This window comes from Caretta caretta, chromosome 7, assembly GCF_965140235.1.
Source record: "Caretta caretta isolate rCarCar2 chromosome 7, rCarCar1.hap1, whole genome shotgun sequence".
Classification (NCBI taxonomy): Eukaryota; Metazoa; Chordata; order Testudines; family Cheloniidae; genus Caretta; species Caretta caretta.
Genome location: NC_134212.1, coordinates 104,106,730 through 104,124,167, shown reverse-complemented (window position 1 = coordinate 104,124,167; position 17,438 = coordinate 104,106,730). Strand labels below are relative to the sequence as shown.

Sequence of the window (17,438 nt, the reverse complement as noted above, 5' to 3'; positions counted from 1 at the left end):
GACACAGCAGTTTTGCCCTTCAAGACAAAATGAAGAGAGAAATGGAAGCCAGATCTCTCCCAATCACCACAGCATTCAAGGGACCATACTATGTTGACTGAGCAGTAGGTCCTGCTCATGTTTAATCTCTAACATGATAGTTCCCAGATACAGGTTCACCTCCAGTACAGAAGTATATAAAGGGATTAGTCTTCCACCAAAATAATTGATTTTTAAAAATGGTAATGAAAAAAGACAAAGATTTAGTAATGAGCATACTGTATTGTGAGAATGATACCAGTGAGTGTAACCACACTTCAAGAGTCACCTCTTAAATAAAAACTATGTAACAATGATACAGATTCTGTTGTTTAATTTAGTAATCTAGAAAATATCCAGAAAGTGGTACTGAAAAATATGAAAGCTAATCATTTATTTGCAGTATTTCAATACTTGCCAACACTACTAGAATGAATCTTTGAACTGTTTTGCAAATACAGTAACTCCTTACTTAACATTGTAGTTATGTTCCTGAAGAATGCACCTTTAAGTGAAACGATGTTAAACTAATCCAATTTTCCCATAAGATTTAATGTAAATGCGGGGGGTTAGGTTCCAAGGAAATTTTTTTTGGGCAGACAAAAGGCATTATATACTATACAATACCGTACTGTACTGTGGTTGGGAAGTGCCCCTGGCTTACCCCACACAGGCACAGCCCACTGCAGGCAAGGACGCTAGGAAGCACCTTTGCAGCAGCAGTGGCAGCTTACCTGGAGAAGAACAGGCGCCAACTTTGCCGGGGGATGCTCCAGGCCCCCCTCTTCCTGTCCCCGCTCCACTTCAGGCCCACCTCTTCCCACCCCCACTCCACCTCCTTTCTGGAGCACGCCGCATCCCCATTCCTTCCTCCCCCCCCCCACCCCCAGAAAGTCCTAAGTGCCACCAAACAGCTGTTTGGTGGTGGGGGGAAGCGCTGGGAGGGAGGGAGAGGAGGTGGAGAAGAGGAACTTGTGCAGTGCTCCCTTGTAAAGTTGCTGCTCTTCCACAAAATCTTACAAGCAGTGGACAGAGCAGGCAGCCAAACGACGTTATAAGGGAGCATTGCACAACTTTAAATGAGGCTGTTCCCTAATTGAGCAGCAAGGTAACTTTGAAACAACGTTAAGTGGGAGGATGTTAAGTGAGGAGTTACTGTACTTCCCTATTTTGTTTTCTACAGGAGAGCCGATGAGTGGAGAACAACTTCATCGAGCTGTCAGTATGAATGATGTAGAGGCAGTTCTTAACATTCTTCAGGGAGGGTGAGAAAATATTCCGATTATAAAATATCTATAAAGTATTACAGTGGACATGAAATCATGTAAACTGCCTGATGCTATTGTGTTTTGTTTCAATGAGCTAGTTTCCCCATGTCCTAAAAATTAGATTTTACATTTTATGATAAAGTGACAAATTACAAATTTGCTTTGTGTAATATAATTTTACAAATTGAATGTGCTATTTGGTTTTGGTCATTCTTCCTTAAAAAGTGTATATCAGAAATAGATGGGATCCAAATACAGGCAATGGGAATGATCAGAAGCATGGAAACACTTCCATGTGAAATGAAATTGAAGAAACTGGTAGTGTTTATTTTACAGAGTTGACAAATAAGGCAGAGGGGATATCATAAAAGGGTACAAAATAAAGAAAATGGGCACCTATATTCATCCCTTCTCATAACACAAGAAAGAGGGGACTTCTGATGAAACAGAAAGGTAGAGCAGGGGTTCTCAAACTTCATTGCACCATGACCCCCTTCTGACGACAAAAATTACTACGTGACCCCAGGAGGGGGATCGAAGCCTAAGCTCACCTTCACCCCCCAAGTCCCGCCACCCCAGGTGGGGCGGCCAAAGCCCGAGTCTCCCAGCAGGGAGGGGTCCAAAGCCAAAGCCCAAGGGCTTCAGATCCAGGCAGGGGGCCTGTAATCTGTGTCCCGCTACCCAGGGCTGAAGCCCTCGGGCTTCCGCTTTGGTCCTAGGCTATGAGGCTTGGGCTTTGACCATGGGCCACAGCAAGTCTAACGCCAGCCCTGGCAACCCCATTAAAATGGGGTCGTGACTCACTTTGGGGTCCCAACCCACAGTTTGAGATCCGCTGAGGTAGAGCATTCAAAACTAATGAAAGGAAATACTCTTTTCTCATAATGCACAGTTAGCTTGTGGAACTCATTGACCCAAGCTATCACTGAGACCAAGAGTTTAGCAGAATTCAAAAAAGATAATCTTTATGGATAATCAGAATATCCAGAGATTCAAAAATAAAATTCCTGAATTTTGGAAAGAATATAAATTCTAATGATTTATGCATAAGCCAACCATTATCTTTTTGGTATTCTAAAAGGTCTTGAATGTCTATAGTAGCCATTGTCACAGACCGAATACTGGCTAGAATGACCACTGATCTGATCTAGTGTGTCAATTCTGTGTTCTAATATATGATGTAAAGTTCTAAGTAATTACTATACTTATATGAAAAAATATTGTTTAGTTCATTTTTATTTCATAATATAGTCTGTCTTCAAATCTTTATCTATTCTTTTATGAAAAAGAATTTGCAAGATACTGCCCAGATGGAATACAATGCCAAATATTCTGTAATGCTAAGCAGAAATGAAGAAACTCTTCTAACTCCAGATTTACTGTGTTAGAGGGCCACCCTGGTCACTTCACTGATACATTTTAAATTAGCATTAAACTATATATTTGTTTTTTTCTTTTCCCCTCTGTCAACTATCTGGGGAAAAAAGTATCTTTTCCCTGAAATTTATTATGTATATTCCATTGCCAGAAGATATATTTTTCTCCAAAATTTTGAAGCTAATTGGACAAGACATATTGGAAGAATGAGATATGGAAAAAATAGAGGTTTCTTTTTACTTTTGGAAAAGTTTTCTTATTTACTTTGGAATGTTATATTTCAAATATTAGGTTGGTCTATAAATTCTAAATTTATTTTAGTATATTGTCCTTGAGAACTAATGTTTTTAGAAGGGCTAGGTGGTAAATTTTGGGGTTAACTGATATGAAACTTAGAGCTTTTGGAAAAATTCCATCTGTGCCTGGTGAAGTTGGGCATCAGGAGTAATCTAAACTGTTATAACAATGAGGAGTCCTTGTGGCACCTTAGAGACTAACACATTTATTTGGGCATAAGCTTTCATGGGCTATAATCCACTTCATGAGATGCATGGAGTGGAAAATACAGTAAGCGGGTTGTCAGTGTTCCCTCCCCACTCTGAACTCTGGGGTACAGATTTGGGGACCTGCATGAAAGTCCCTCTAAACTTATTTCTACCAGCTTAAGTTAAAAACTTTCCCAAGGCACAAATCCTTCCTTGTTCTTGGATGGTACTGCAGGCACCACCAAGTGAGTTAGACAAAGATTCAGGAAAAGGATCCTTGGAGTTCCTGTTTCCACAAAATATCCCCCCAAGCTCCTTCACCCCCTTTCCTAGGGAGGCTTGAGAATAATATATCAATCAAATCGGTAAACAAGCTGAGCACACTAAAAACCAATCAGGTTCTTAAAAGCAGAATTTTATTATAAAGAAAAAAGTAAAAGAAACACCTCTGTAAAATCAGGATTGAAGGTAATTTTACAGAATAATAAGATTTAAAACACAGAGGATTCCCCTCTAATTAAAACTTCAAAGTTACAAAAACAGGAATAAACCTCCCTCTTAGCACAGGGGAAATTCACAAGCTAAAACAAAAGATAATCTAATGCATTCCCTTGCTATTACTTACAATTTGTAATCTTAGATGCTTATTTCAGGTAGGGTTTTAGGAGATGTTTTTCCTGCCTTGGTCTCTCTCTGTCCCGGAGAGAATAACCAAGAGAGCAGAAAAACAAAACCTCCCCCCACAGATTTGAAAGGATCTTCTTCCCTTATTGGTCCTTTTGGTCAGGTGCCAACCATGTTATTTGAGTTTCTTAACCCCTTACAGGTAAAGGAGGGATTTTATGCTACCCTCAGCTGTATGTTTATGAAACAGGTATAAATATACAGTATGTGAAAAAGATGGGAGTTGCCTTACCAAGTAGGGGGAAAGGGGTCAATGCTAATGAGGACAATTCAATTAGGGTGGAAGTGGCCCATTCCCAACAGTTGACAAGAAGGGGTGACACTAACCCCCCAGTTGGTAAGGCAACTCCCATCTTTTCAGGTGCTATATATTTATACTTGCTTACTGTATTTTCCACTCCATGCATCTGATAAGTGGGTTATATCCCACGAAAGCTTATGCCCAAATACATTTGTTAGTCTCTAAGGTGCCACAAGGACTCCTCATTGTTTTTACTGATATAGACTAACACGGCTATCTCTCTGAAACCTAAATTGTTATGTTTTGGGGTGTGTCTTCCCCCCCCCCCTTTAAAGTAATTACTGTGAGAGTTTGAAAGCTCTTCAGCTGAACTAATTAGATCCAAGGAACTTATGAAATTGAAACAAAATAACCAACTACATCAACTAGGCGCATATCAATATTCTAAATATTATATTTGAAAAGGAAATACCTAGACAAAACCTTTTTGTTAAGATAGAGTTAAGCTTTTAAATACATATAAAATTCATTATTAAAACTTTTAGATGTGAAATATTCTAAATATTTTAAAGCTAGGAACTGTAGTATTCAGATTCTGAAGACAATCTGAACTTTAAACCCAGATCAACTTCTGTCTGCTACCCCTATCCATGACAAACTTTCATGCTCATTTGCATTTCCAGTAGTAACCACAACCCTCACCTTACCATCTATATATATAGAACTAAGACTGTTGCCTCCTCCCTATACTAGATGGTGGATTGTGGCTCTCACCTGGTAAGTAGGGAATGGCCCTCATGGGGTGTGATGTGGCAGAGCCAGGGCACTCTTTCTGCTGGCTGCACTCCTCACATGCATAGCTGGGACCATAGGTGTTTATCACTCTCTACTTAGCGCCTGAGAAACTTGGTTTGTTTTAGGTGGTGTCATAAATACAAAGGGGAGGGTAAACCCCTTTAAAATCCCTCCTGGCCAGAGGAAAAATCTTCTTACCTGTAAAGGGTTAAGAAGCTAAAGGTAACCTCTGCTGGCACCTGACCAAAATGACCAATGAGGAGACAAGATACTTTCAAAAGCTGGGAGGAGGGAGAGAAACAAAGGGTCTGTGTCTGTCTGTATGCTGCTTTTGCTGGGGATAGACCAGGAATGGAGTCTTAGAACTTTAGTAAGTAATCTAGCTAGGTATGTGTTAGATTATGATTTCATTAAATGGCTGAGAAAAGAACTGTGTTGAATAGAATGACTATTCCTGTCTGTGTGTCCTTTTTGTAACTTAAGGTTTTGCCTAGAGGGATTCTCTATGTTTTGAATCTAATTACCCTGTAAGGTATCTACCATCCTGATTTTACAGAGGTGATGTCTTTACTTCTATTAAAAGTCTTCTTGTAAGAAAACTGAATGCTTTTTCATTGTTCTCCGATCCAAGGGTTTGGGTCTGTGGTCACCTATGCAAATTGGTGAGGATTTTTACCAAACCTTCCCCAGGAAGTGGGGTGCAAGGGTTTGGAGGATTTTGGGGGAAAGAAGTGTCCAAACTACGTTTCCCAGTAAACCCAGTTAGAATTTGGTGGTGGCAGTGGAGATCCAGGGACAAAGGATAAAATTAATTTTATCATCTTGGGGAAGTTTAACCTAAGCTGGTGAAAGTAAGCTTAGGAGGTTTTCATGCAGGTCCCCACATCTGTACCCTAGAGTTCAGAGTGGGGGAGGAACCTTGACAGGGGGTGTTAGTAATGAGCTGTTTAAAGTGCTGTTGTACCACTTTTGGCAGGTGTGCAGGGTAGAAAGTATAGGATGTATCAGCAGGAGCAAAGTTTTTTTGGGAAAACTGAGAGATAAGGCCAGAATTTGGTGGCCTGAACCTACTGTATCTCACAGAGGAAGGGAAAGGCTCGTCTTTAAGGTGCCACAAGTACTTCTTTTCTTTTTGTGGATACAGACTAACATGGCTGCTACTCTGATTCTAGGATTTAGCTCCACAGCTCTTTGCATGTCCAGAGATACCATCCCAGTTTAGCAGACCAGTAAGAGTAAAGGAATCCATTATACTTCACCTTTTGTATCAACCTCATCCATCCTCCCCATATGATAGGCACATCTCTCTTGTCTGTTCGTCACAAATTGACCACAGATGTCATAGAGTAACATAATCATAGAGATGCACACAGACTCATTAAGTTATTTATATAAAACTGTATATCTTTTAATCACTAGCAAGTTACCATCCCATTCAGTTGCAGTTAGTAACATGCAATTTCTAGTTGCTTTCATTTGTATAATAGATTAGTATCCTAGTTAAGTCAACAGGGTTAGAATAAGCTTGTTGTGAAACTGTCCAATTTTCCTGATTTTTTCAAATGTTTATTAGAATATTCTAGTTATTATTTTGACTGCCATTATATTTCCAACCTCAACTCTGAGATGGTGAAGTTCTTTTTTCCCTAAAAATATCATTTTACCTAGGCAGCTATAATTTTTTAAGTAGCTTATTTTTCTTGGAAAAATGAAACTTGAAAAGTATTTTTAAATGAATTTCTATGGAAAAAAACAATAAAAAACAAACTAATAGAAATCAGCAAGAATAGTAGTCAGAATTTTTGATAAAACGATCAATGTTTTTTACTTTCACGCTGTTGGCAAAATTAATCAGTGATTACAATGCTTTGAATTTATAAGACACTCTTTAGAAATATGTTATGGAAAGATTTATAGTTGTCTCTGAAAATATTTGAGATACACTAGTTTGTAACATTTTCTTTTCTCCTTCTGTAAGACATGTGAAGGTGGATGTTCCTGATAAACTAGGCTTTACTGCTCTGATGGTTGCTTCTCAGAAAGGATATGATAGGTATTACTGCTTTTATTTTACCTCTTTGTTGTGTAGGATTGATTTTTACACTTGTTTAATATATTTGGAGCACAATAATAGACGGTCAGTTTAGGAAAAGTAGAATATTATTGATGTTTTGTTTTTTTGTAATATAAAGGCAACTTTGACAATTTATAAAATTCATCCAGAGTGTTTATTTTATTCTTCTGTGTACTTATTGTTGAAAATCAAAGAAGTCCCTTTTTAGGATTATTATTTATTTATTTATTTATTTATTTATTTACTATCAGTAATAGACTGTGTGTGCAAAACAAAGTTTTTATTTACTCTTTCAGAGTTTCTATTTTAATGAGAAATGTTAGTTTACTGGGCATTATTCTTGATGAAAATATTTATTGCTATGTAGGCTTGCGAAAATATTGGTACAGAATGGAACAGATGTAAATCAGAAGAATGGAAGTGGAAAGGACAGGTACTGCACAGATATATTGCTTCACCAGAGGTTTTGGGGAACTGGTATTATGCATTATTGCATCATTATTTTTTCAGTTCTGGAAACTGATATTCAAATTCTAGTTTTGGTCACAACTGAAAATGAGTTTTATTGATTTAATCTTAGTTTCCATTTGATCACATCATAAAATTGCTACGAAATTCAGTAAACTGGCAATCTTTGTTCAGGAAGAACACAGGACTTCATTAGAAAAGAGAATTGTAGATCAGGAGTCAGCTGTATTAGCAGAGGTCTGAAGAGGAAGCTTACACAGTATTTACTCTCACTGCTTGGCTCTAATCTCTAAATTCACTCATTTTTATTTGTCTCTTTTCTTTACAAATATATCTTCAAGGAACAACCCTCTCTTCAAATAAACACTAGAACAGACTGTAGTAAGATAAGTGGCTGATAGCTATGATATATATGTAGTTAGGCACCGTATGCTGTTCTATATTAGAGCCGCTATACAAAATTCATATTCAGCTGAAAGTTGATCCCATCTAGTGACTCTTTGGTGGCCCCTATATGAGATAAATTTGGTGTGTGTCTGTTCCCACATCACAAAGTCACCACAACGCTGTATAATAATGGGCAGTCTCAACAGAGATACTGATAAGTGCATGGGCTATGGAGGCTGCTGCTGCCCTCGAGGTAAACAGAAGGTATCATTTACCAGGACTATCATGACAGTGCCTTTAGTCATCACTAATTTCGCACACAATTTTTAAAAACAAGTTTATGGTAATAAGCAAATTTTAAATATGCAAATTAGTCAATTAATTGATTTGCATAAGGCAGTGCTTCCTAAAATCTAGGTAAGCCTGCTAAGTCTTTCTGTTTCTGCTGGACCTTGTCTTTATCTGGGCTACTATCTTGATGCTGTCTGGGCTCCTTCTAGTCTGGCCTCATGGCATTTTACATAAACGTCTTCCTTTGAACTTGGCTTCCCCAGTGATTTCCTTCTGGTATATTCTTTACTGTGCCTGTCCCTTTGCTTGCAGCTGTCACCCTACTTCCTTCTCTGATGAGACTGCTACCAATCTGCTGGAATCCCTTACAGCTGTCATCCCTGAAGCATTCAGGAAGCCCAGTCCATTTGTAGCTACTTGAGTTTCTAGTGTAGTCACTCTGATTTCCCCATTGCATTCTTAGCTCCAGGCAGCCCTTTCTGGCAGTTCCGTTATCCTGCTTGTCCTCTCCACTCATAACTAGGTTACTCTGTTTGGTACTTAGTAAATCAGACAATGAGAGGTAGAGTTACCTGGTTCCATACGTTATCCAAAAGACAGATGCTCCCAGTGATGAACCTTTTCAAGTGTCCCAGGATATTTGTCCATCTGCTTCTCTATTTTTTGTTAGATCACGAATCTGTTTCCCTACCCCCTTGGATGATCAGTGGCCCAGTTATGGCTTTCTGGGGTTGTAGCGTGCACACATACATGTGTTTTGCCTGGTAATGAACTGGCAGGCTCAATACTTTTCTTATACACAGAGCATCAGTATTCAATGAACTTTATTCCACATGCTCCAAATAAATGTATTTGTCTTGTTTTCCTGTGCATGGGTAAAGTGTGTTTCCATCTCTATCCATGCACACATTTGATGCCAGGGGTCATGGTTTTGGGAAAATCTAAAGACTGTCGGATATCATCTGAGATTAACAAGTGTATATATACAACATTGTGATATAAATTAGATTCTTTCCAATTTAAAAGTACTGTAAAGGGAAAACTTTGATAATTGGTCACTGCTTCATGTTTCTTGTGAGATTAACATAGAACAATTTTAATTTGGTTGACAATGAATTTAAGGGCTCAAAAATTAAATGTGTGATTTCATTTTGTATACTTGAGTAGCTCCCTTGTGACAGGTGCTATTCATAAAATAAAATAAGTCCTTGTCTTGATAGTTTACAGTCTAAATAGGGACAAGACAGGACAGGTGGGAAATTTTGTGGGAGGGAAAAGACAAGGATAATAGAAATACAAAGTGTGAGTATATTAGCTGAATGTACAGTTTGATAGCTACATATTTATTTTATTTAAAAGAGATTAGTGAGAAAGAGATATTAATCACTAATGAGACAATTGTACAGACATTATCTAGGCAGGTGGCCAGTTAAAATATCATCATAGTATTATTATTATTTATTACAGGCTAATCTTGTTTTAATTTTAATACTCTGATTAAAAACATATTTATATTTTCATTTCACCTTAAGGATTCAGTTAAGGCTTTAAGAGCCAGAACTGTGTTAGTGTAGGAAATGCCTCACCTCAGTGACAGCGTTATTGTATGCGGTGTAGTTGTAGCTGTGTCAGTCTCAGGGTATTAGAGAGACAAAGTGGATGAGGTAATATCTTATTCGTAAAAGATATTACCTCACCCACCTTATCACTTTGACAGTGTTATTGTTGTTAATATTACAGTAGCGCCTGCATGCCCCAGCCAACATCAGGGGCCCCATTGCACAGGTGCTGACTTTCCAAAGTGCTGGGGGGGGTTGACCCCTGTCTCCATCCCAGGGCCCACCCCCACTCCACCCCTTCCCACCCCTGCTCCAACCCTGCCCCGCCTCTTTCCACCTGGTTTCACCTCCCTCCCCCGAGCACGCTGCGTCCTTGCTTCTCCCCACCTCCCTCCCAGATTCCTGCATGCTGCAAAACAGCTGTTTGCGATGGGTGGGAGACGCAGGGGGGTGGGGAGGCACTGATCCATGGGTCTGCCGGTGGGTGGGAGGCACTGTGGGGAGGGCCAGTTCTGATAGGGGGGTTGCCAGTGCGTGCTCAGCACCCACCATCTTTTCCCTGGAGCACCTACGGAGTTGGCGCCTATGCCCCATTGTACTAGGTGGTGGTAAAATATAGGAAGAGACTGTTCCTGCCCTGAACAGCTTACAGTCTAAATAGACAAGACAGAAAGGTGAAGTGATTTGCTCAGTGTCACTCAGTAGGGCAGTGGTAGAGCAGGGACTAGAAGCCATATTCCATGACTCCTAGTCCAGTGCTCCCATCCACTAGATCAGAATTTCACAGTGGGGATCATGAATGGCAGTCAGGGTGATCACAAGGCATTGAAAATTATATTACTATCTAAAGCAAAGAAAAAATCTTCTCCCTCACTTTCTGTACACCCTTACGGTCTTAAGGTCTAGTATTCTCGGTTAGCGTCTCAAAGATACACAGATTAATAGGATTATTAATGATACTTTTTTTACTGTAACTTTTATGGTAAATGTAAAGGAGTTTCAAACATTTTTGACTTTGAATAAGGGGTTGCCAACCTGAGAGAGGCTGAGAAACTCTTATGCCTGTGTAGGGCTGGAGAAGGCATAATGCTTCCAGTGTCGCTGTCTGAAGATGAACTCATTGATGGCCATTTCTACACCCTGACCTCCACTTGCTTGTGAGCATGCAGGAAGATGCCACTATGGTGTTCAGTACTAGTAGCTCTCTCCTCTGTAGTTTGGGTTATGCTGGCTCTAGCATTATGGTTCTCTTCTGTTTTGGAGCACTGGAGGCAAAGTGGGGTGCAGCAAGGTACGTGAAGGGTCTTGTGCCTTTCTTTCACCCTTTCCCAGGGACAGCTACAGCTTAGCTGTACATTAAATATCAGTAAAGTTGGTGGTTGTTAGCTCGAAATTAATAGTTGATGAGAAAAGGCTGCCCAAATTAAAGTACATCATCAATGTAAGTAAAATAATGATGTCCCGTTCTTCCAGCAAAATAATTCTCTTTATGTTACAGCCTAATGTTAGCGTGTTTTGCTGGTCACCTGGATATTGTTAAATACCTCAGAGAACAAGGAGCTTCTTGGGAAGTCAGAGATCTGGGAGGTTGTTCAGCTTTGCACTGGGCTGTGGATGGAGGACATTGTGATGTTATTGAATGGATGATTAATGATGGCTGTCAGGTATGCATTTTATCTGTGTGCTTTTAAGAGAAAACAGCATTTTTATGGGACATAAAGAGGTTGTCTGATAACCTGGTGATACTTTGGGAATGTTAGTGCTCTCTAAGTATATCTCTGAGCCCCTTAGGATAAAGGAGTGCATCTTATTGCTGGGTGGAAAGCCCTTGGCTGGAAGGATAGTGACCATGACATAGGTCCTGAACATCTAGGAATTGTGAAACTGAATTAAAAATGGGGAAAGTGCAGGTCATCAGAGTTCTGATAGGAACATTGAGAATCTGCTATAGGAGGCTGGGGAAAGTGCTACCTTTTAGCTCTGTTGTTTTTTTTATAATTAAATTACTATACTTTGGTAATTGTTTTGTAGATAGACCCTGAAATTGAAGGTTTTATAGTTTTAATAAAAATCTGGCATTCTGTTTTGCTCCCAAGCCACCATGAAATTGAAGACAGGCAGTCTTGCCTACTATTGATTTCGCACCATCTGGAGACACAAACTTGCATTAGCAAACAAAATGGGATATGCTTAGTAACAGCTCAGCAAATATTAGCAAATTGATGGATATAATTTAATCAAGTGGTTGCAGTTGATAAGATGCTCGAAAGCTCTGGTTCAAGACTGCAGGAAGGCTAAATGAAAAGTTAAAGATATGGAGATAAAGATTGATGGGTATAATGTTATTCTAATTGAGAATACAAGAACTGTAAAGAATTGAGAAATGACCTGTAAAACAAATTCAGATTAAGAAAAGTCATGTTGATAGAGGCTCCTGCAAGAGTGCAAAGTGAGAGAGAAGGAGATTATGTGCTAGATAGGTCAAAATTAAACCTCACATTATAACTTTATTGTCGCATAGCATTCTTAGCCCAGTGAGTAGGGTAGTAGAGGTTACTGATAACTGAAAAATCTGCAAATCTTGGAGTGAAGTTTGGTCCTGTTGCATTCCACAATGACTTCAACCTAAAGGAAAATGAGTTGTATATTTTCAGGACCTAAACTTGCATATTGCAGTCTGAAAAATATGAATATTGACATAGAAATGACATGTTTCTATTTTTCAGATTTAAAATAATTTTATCTAGGTTATTACCATGTTCTTCTTTGGCATAAAATATCTTTTTTTATTTCACCATAAAAGAGTATGGACTTGGAATACTTAAATTATCAGATATCCAGCCATATTCAGGTTTACTGCTGGAGAAGTAGTACAAAGGTTCTGAAATCAAGGGGTAGAAAGGAGATTTTTTTTGTAGGGGACTTGGTAGAAGAGGTCTTATTTAAGTGATTGGCATACTGCTGAGGTTTTGTTGTAATATTAATTATATGTTTAGGGTGCCTAATGCTTTGCATTTTTGTTATTTTAAATTGCAATAAATAATAAATACATAATGATGTTATGATTCTTTTGGATGAGGAAGAAATTTATTCTCAATGCACAAGCTTCAAAGGCCTGAAAACATACAGGAGTCACTTCCAATGTCTTCTTTCTTAAAGCAGTTATCATGTAACTTGGGTGCAGAGCAAGGAATACATTGCCTCCTCTTAAAGGAGCATGCACACACTGGAGCTTGCAGGAGAAACTTTCTGGGGTTCCAGTTAAAATATGTACCCAAAGTACTACTACTAATATCCTCTGGGAGGCTGGCCACAATCTTAACTCCTATGGGCTTCATCCAGCAAGGAAGGTACTGAGTACTGTAGCCCTGATCCAGCAAAGCTCTTCAGCATATAATTTATTTTAAATATGTGAGTTAGTTCCCCTTAGGTTTATGGCACAATTTGATTTCACATTATAAAAATATAGCATCCTCAGAGAGGTTGTGAGTTGTTCAACTCGGCAATTGCTCAGCAATGTGAAAAATCTTTGTTTAGTTAAATAGGGATTTTTTTTTCAAGTATAAGAAATGTCTTCCTTTCTACAATAGGTAGATACTAAAGATACAGTCTTAGAATGGACACCATTGATGAGAGTTTCTGCAGTAACAGGGAATAAGGATGTGGCATCTCTTTTAATTGAAGCAGGAGCAGATGTGAATATGAAAGATAAAGATGGCAAAACACCTTTAATGGTATGCCTTTTTCTATAACCAGTTTAGTTGTGTACTTGCAATTAAGGTCAGGAATTTGACTGCAATTAGAAAATCCTTGTTAACTCAGATGTGCAGTAGGATAGCAATGGTTATGCATTCACTCCCAGAGGGCTTTTATTCAAGGGAAAAAACTACCACTATTCCTCTACTAATACATTAAAAAAACTCTTGGTTTGGTTTGTAAAATAACAGTACTTAGTTGGAGAAGACTTCAGAGGCTCAAATGTATTTTTATTAGGATGAGTCCTCTGATTATCTCACCCTTTCAGAATTTATCTTTCTGAAGTACTGTATTCATATGTTCTATAAAGATGATAAAATGCTATCTATATCATGTTATCATTTCAGTCATCACAGAGGAACGTAGCCTGTACATTTTAAATTCATAACATTTAGAAATACGTGTATGTGATATTTTGATCTTTGTAAGTCTACATATTATTGCAGAGCCCTCTCTGCTGTCTAAAACCCAGATCCTGCCTCAGATTCAGCTAGTGATGATCTCTGCTCTCATTTGGAATCTCAGTGAAGCCAGTGGAACTCTGCATGGGCACTGGAGTCCACATTAGCAGATCCCGGTATAAGACTTAGGCCTGTGTAATGTAACATACATACACTAACTTGTGGCAGATAACAACACTGTAATATGAGGCTATGTATTCTAGTATTGTATTATATTACAGGTGGCAGTATTAAATAATCATGAAGAGTTGATTCAGTTGCTGCTGGATAAAGGAGCAGACTCTACTGTTAAAAATGAGGTAGCTAAAAACAATTATATTATTTAAAAAAAAAAGATTTAAAAAATATTTAAAAGATTTTGAATATGCCATTGTTTTGTCTTTCAGTATGGCAAAGGTCTCCTAGAAATGGCTAGAGGTTTTCACAGACATGTATGAATAATTATTTTACATATTGATTTCCTGGTTTCTACTGGTTTTGCTTTTTAAAACCCTTCCCTTTCCCTTAATCTTTCTGCTTTTTTTTGGTTTAGAGCGTGGTCATTTTGTTAGAAGAAAATAAGAGAAAATTAACTGAGAAAAACAATTTTCCTCCACCAGCTCTTGGCTCACAGTCACGTGAGGTAACTAAATAAAAGAAAAGGAGTGCTTTTTCTACCAGTAAGGTGAAAACATGAAGACTGGCCCTCAGTTAAGCACTAGAATTTGCTTGTTTTACTTTATACTGTTCAGTTGTTACAGATTCTTGGATGCTCATTAAAATGTGTAGCTCAGCTTCTTCTTGAGGATGTTGTCTTGTATTGAAATGTATATGTATGTTGTACTGTCATTGTTCCCTAACGCTACTTTATATTCACTTGCATTTAGAGTTAGATGTAAAACAAAATAATGTTGTCATAAATGCAGTTTTTATATCATTCCCCTCCCTGTTCTAAGCCCTTCTTAGAGCTCATGACAAAGATTGTTTTTCACATATTTTTTATTACTTCCCTCTTTTTCTTTTCCTTTTTGTCCTAGTCCTGTCCCTCTGGCTAGAGAATGTTCAGTAACTCCCACTGATGCCTATTGTCACTCTTAAAATAGCCAGGAAGTCCCTTCTTTCTCCCGAGGAAATGAGCATCTTGCTTGCGCAGCATGCCCAGACTCAGCCATAGGAGTGAAGGACTAAGTTTAAGTCTTAAGAACTGTAATATCCTTCCAGGATAATGTGTTAGGTTAGGAAGGTGTATGTAATAAATTAAGTTGAAATGTGGATTTCAGGGTGGAAGCTGAATTGTGACATTAACTGTAACTATTATCTGATGTAAATAATCAGGGACCTCCTCATACACTGTCTTGCAGCATCAAGGGGCAACTAACATGCATGCACAACCTATCCTGCAGTAGAAACGCAATGAAGTCCAAGCACTTAAGTTTTATCACAAGATAAACTGCCTTATACTCACTTCAAGGGGTTGACCTCACCAGTTCACTTTGTGGTAAAAATAAAGTGCCTGGTCTTCTCTGTGTTTTTACCTTGGGATAGCTCATGTGTGTTAGTTACCTTTTTCAGTAGAGAAGACAAGGCCTATACTGGGGAGGTAAGAGGAAATCGTCACTTAAAGGTACAGTCTACTCGTCACTAAAGGTACAGTCTAACAGCTTTTTGGAGTTCAAAGCTAAAGAATTCCAAAGCATTAATGTAACATTTAACCTGGCCTGGTCACCAAATAATGTTTTATTATTTTAAAAATTGCTTGTAACTCTTGCATTCACAATATAGTGTACAAGGTATTAGAAAACCCAGAAATGGGTAATTGGAGCTAAATAGTGATAAGCTTTAAACATTAATAATAAAAATTAAAAATCAACACAATTTTAGTAGCAGCCAATGTAAACTGTACAAATAATGAGATAAATGTTGATTTACTATCAACAGTGAGCAAACAAGTAGCAGAGTTATATACAATTTGAATGCTTTAAATTTGCACAATGGGAAGACCATTGAAATGTAATTAAAGTACTCTTAAATTTGTAGAGGGGAGAGTGCACATCAATACTATTTACTGACAATTACCATATTTCATATGGTAATTATAGTTGACATTTTTTATATAAAACACATCCATTTTTAAAATATACACTGATTGACATTAAAATGTAGATGTTTTCCTTTATCATGATATGTTGCAATACTTTCCTTTCTACAATGAAATATTGCAATGGGGCACATCAGTTCTCTTAGGTGTAAATGTTTACTTTTAAGTGTCAATCATTGTACTTTCTGTCCTGTTGATAATGCTATCATATGTTTTAAAGCATAAGCTGGACTTGCTTTCAATTTACCTTTATATAGAAACACAAAGTATGCTTCCACAAGAAGTGACTTTCATTTTATGGGGTGGGCTAGACTGTTTTTTTTGTTTTGTTTTTTTACCTTTTAAGGTACCAAGACTGCCATTGTCGATTTCCCCCCACCCCAAATGCTGCCAACATTCCTATCCTTGATGCTATGATGTTTTAAGCAGTCCAGTTGCCCAGCAGCACGGCCAATATGGATGCAATTTACTAAAATTCAAAAAATAAATGTACGCTAAAATTCTATTAATTGGAAAAAAAACAAAAACCTCAGTATCTTGAAATTCCTGTAAGAAGAAGATTGATAACAAAGAGACTGCACAGGCATGGCAATTAACTAACAAATAATTGATTGTTTTTATGCTTATCCTCTGCATCTACATTTTTTCCAAGGATGGGCTCTTTACACACCTGCCATCTAACACAGGATGTTTTTCTCTCTCACTTTGTGCTGGAGGGAAACTAGGCTATTTCTTACTCTTCTGTCATTTTATATTTTATTTGACAATCTTCCTTCACTTTATAATGAATTTACTCAAATAGCAGGGATCTATGAGGTGAATCTAAAGGTTCCAACCCTGCTGAAGAATGGAATTTCAGGGGGAGAAGGTGTTAAATTTTTTTGCTTGTTTTTAGTTCGCTTTTTTAAAAATTTAGGAAATTACACACAAAAGTGTTAGAAGAATGTTTCTCAAGTTGCAAACAGAAGCACTGAAAAAGAAATACCAGAATTAAAGTTGCTTGTGCAACCTTAATTCAGCCCTCTTATCCATATGAATTAGGAAACGTCTTTAATTACATTTACATACTGTTTTCTCCACAGTACCCCCTATATAATGTTCAAAACAAGTATAGCAGTAATGTATATATTAGATGTACAGGTCTACTTACAGAGCAAGGTGTGCAACTGGGTTGCTTTGCAGCTGGGAGGGAGTTGGAAGCTTCTTAAACTAATGACAAACTCACATAATGCTGAAACACAAGTTTTTTAAGGAAATTTCAGGATACCCAAAGGTATGACACCAAAAGTAGCTATCTAGCCTGCCTAAAGCTGCTCATAACCTTTGATAATAGAAAAGCAGATAAACTGCTCCTTCAATATTAACGAAATTTCTGTTCTGCAAACGCTTTAGCAAGGAATGTTGTATGAGAAATTAAGCTTATGTTAGACATCTATGTTTCCTTCATATGCTCAGTCAGCTATGTCAAATGCAGCTCTAAAAATGGGAGCTTGTAGC

General features: G+C 38.0%; 1 protein-coding gene across 7 annotated transcripts in view; it reads left to right on the top strand.

Annotated features, from left to right (window-relative positions):
- FANK1 (fibronectin type III and ankyrin repeat domains 1) overlaps nt 1–14,885 on the top strand; it is a 58,322-nt gene extending 43,437 nt beyond the window's left edge. For 2 of the 7 annotated variants that reach the window (XM_048856244.2, XM_075131019.1), the window contains exons 4-11: nt 1,202–1,283; nt 6,847–6,921; nt 7,310–7,375; nt 11,146–11,311; nt 13,238–13,381; nt 14,086–14,163; nt 14,251–14,295; nt 14,397–14,885. In XM_048856244.2, the coding sequence (XP_048712201.1) occupies nt 1,202–1,283; nt 6,847–6,921; nt 7,310–7,375; nt 11,146–11,311; nt 13,238–13,381; nt 14,086–14,163; nt 14,251–14,295; nt 14,397–14,498 (758 nt within the window). In that variant the 3' untranslated portion in view covers nt 14,499–14,885. The remainder of the gene's footprint in view (nt 1–1,201; nt 1,284–6,846; nt 6,922–7,309; nt 7,376–11,145; nt 11,312–13,237; nt 13,382–14,085; nt 14,164–14,250; nt 14,296–14,396) is intronic. The other 5 variants (XM_048856246.2, XM_048856245.2, XM_048856248.2 and 2 more) reach the window with 5 other exon arrangements.
- The last annotated feature ends 2,553 nt before the right edge of the window (nt 14,886–17,438 follow it).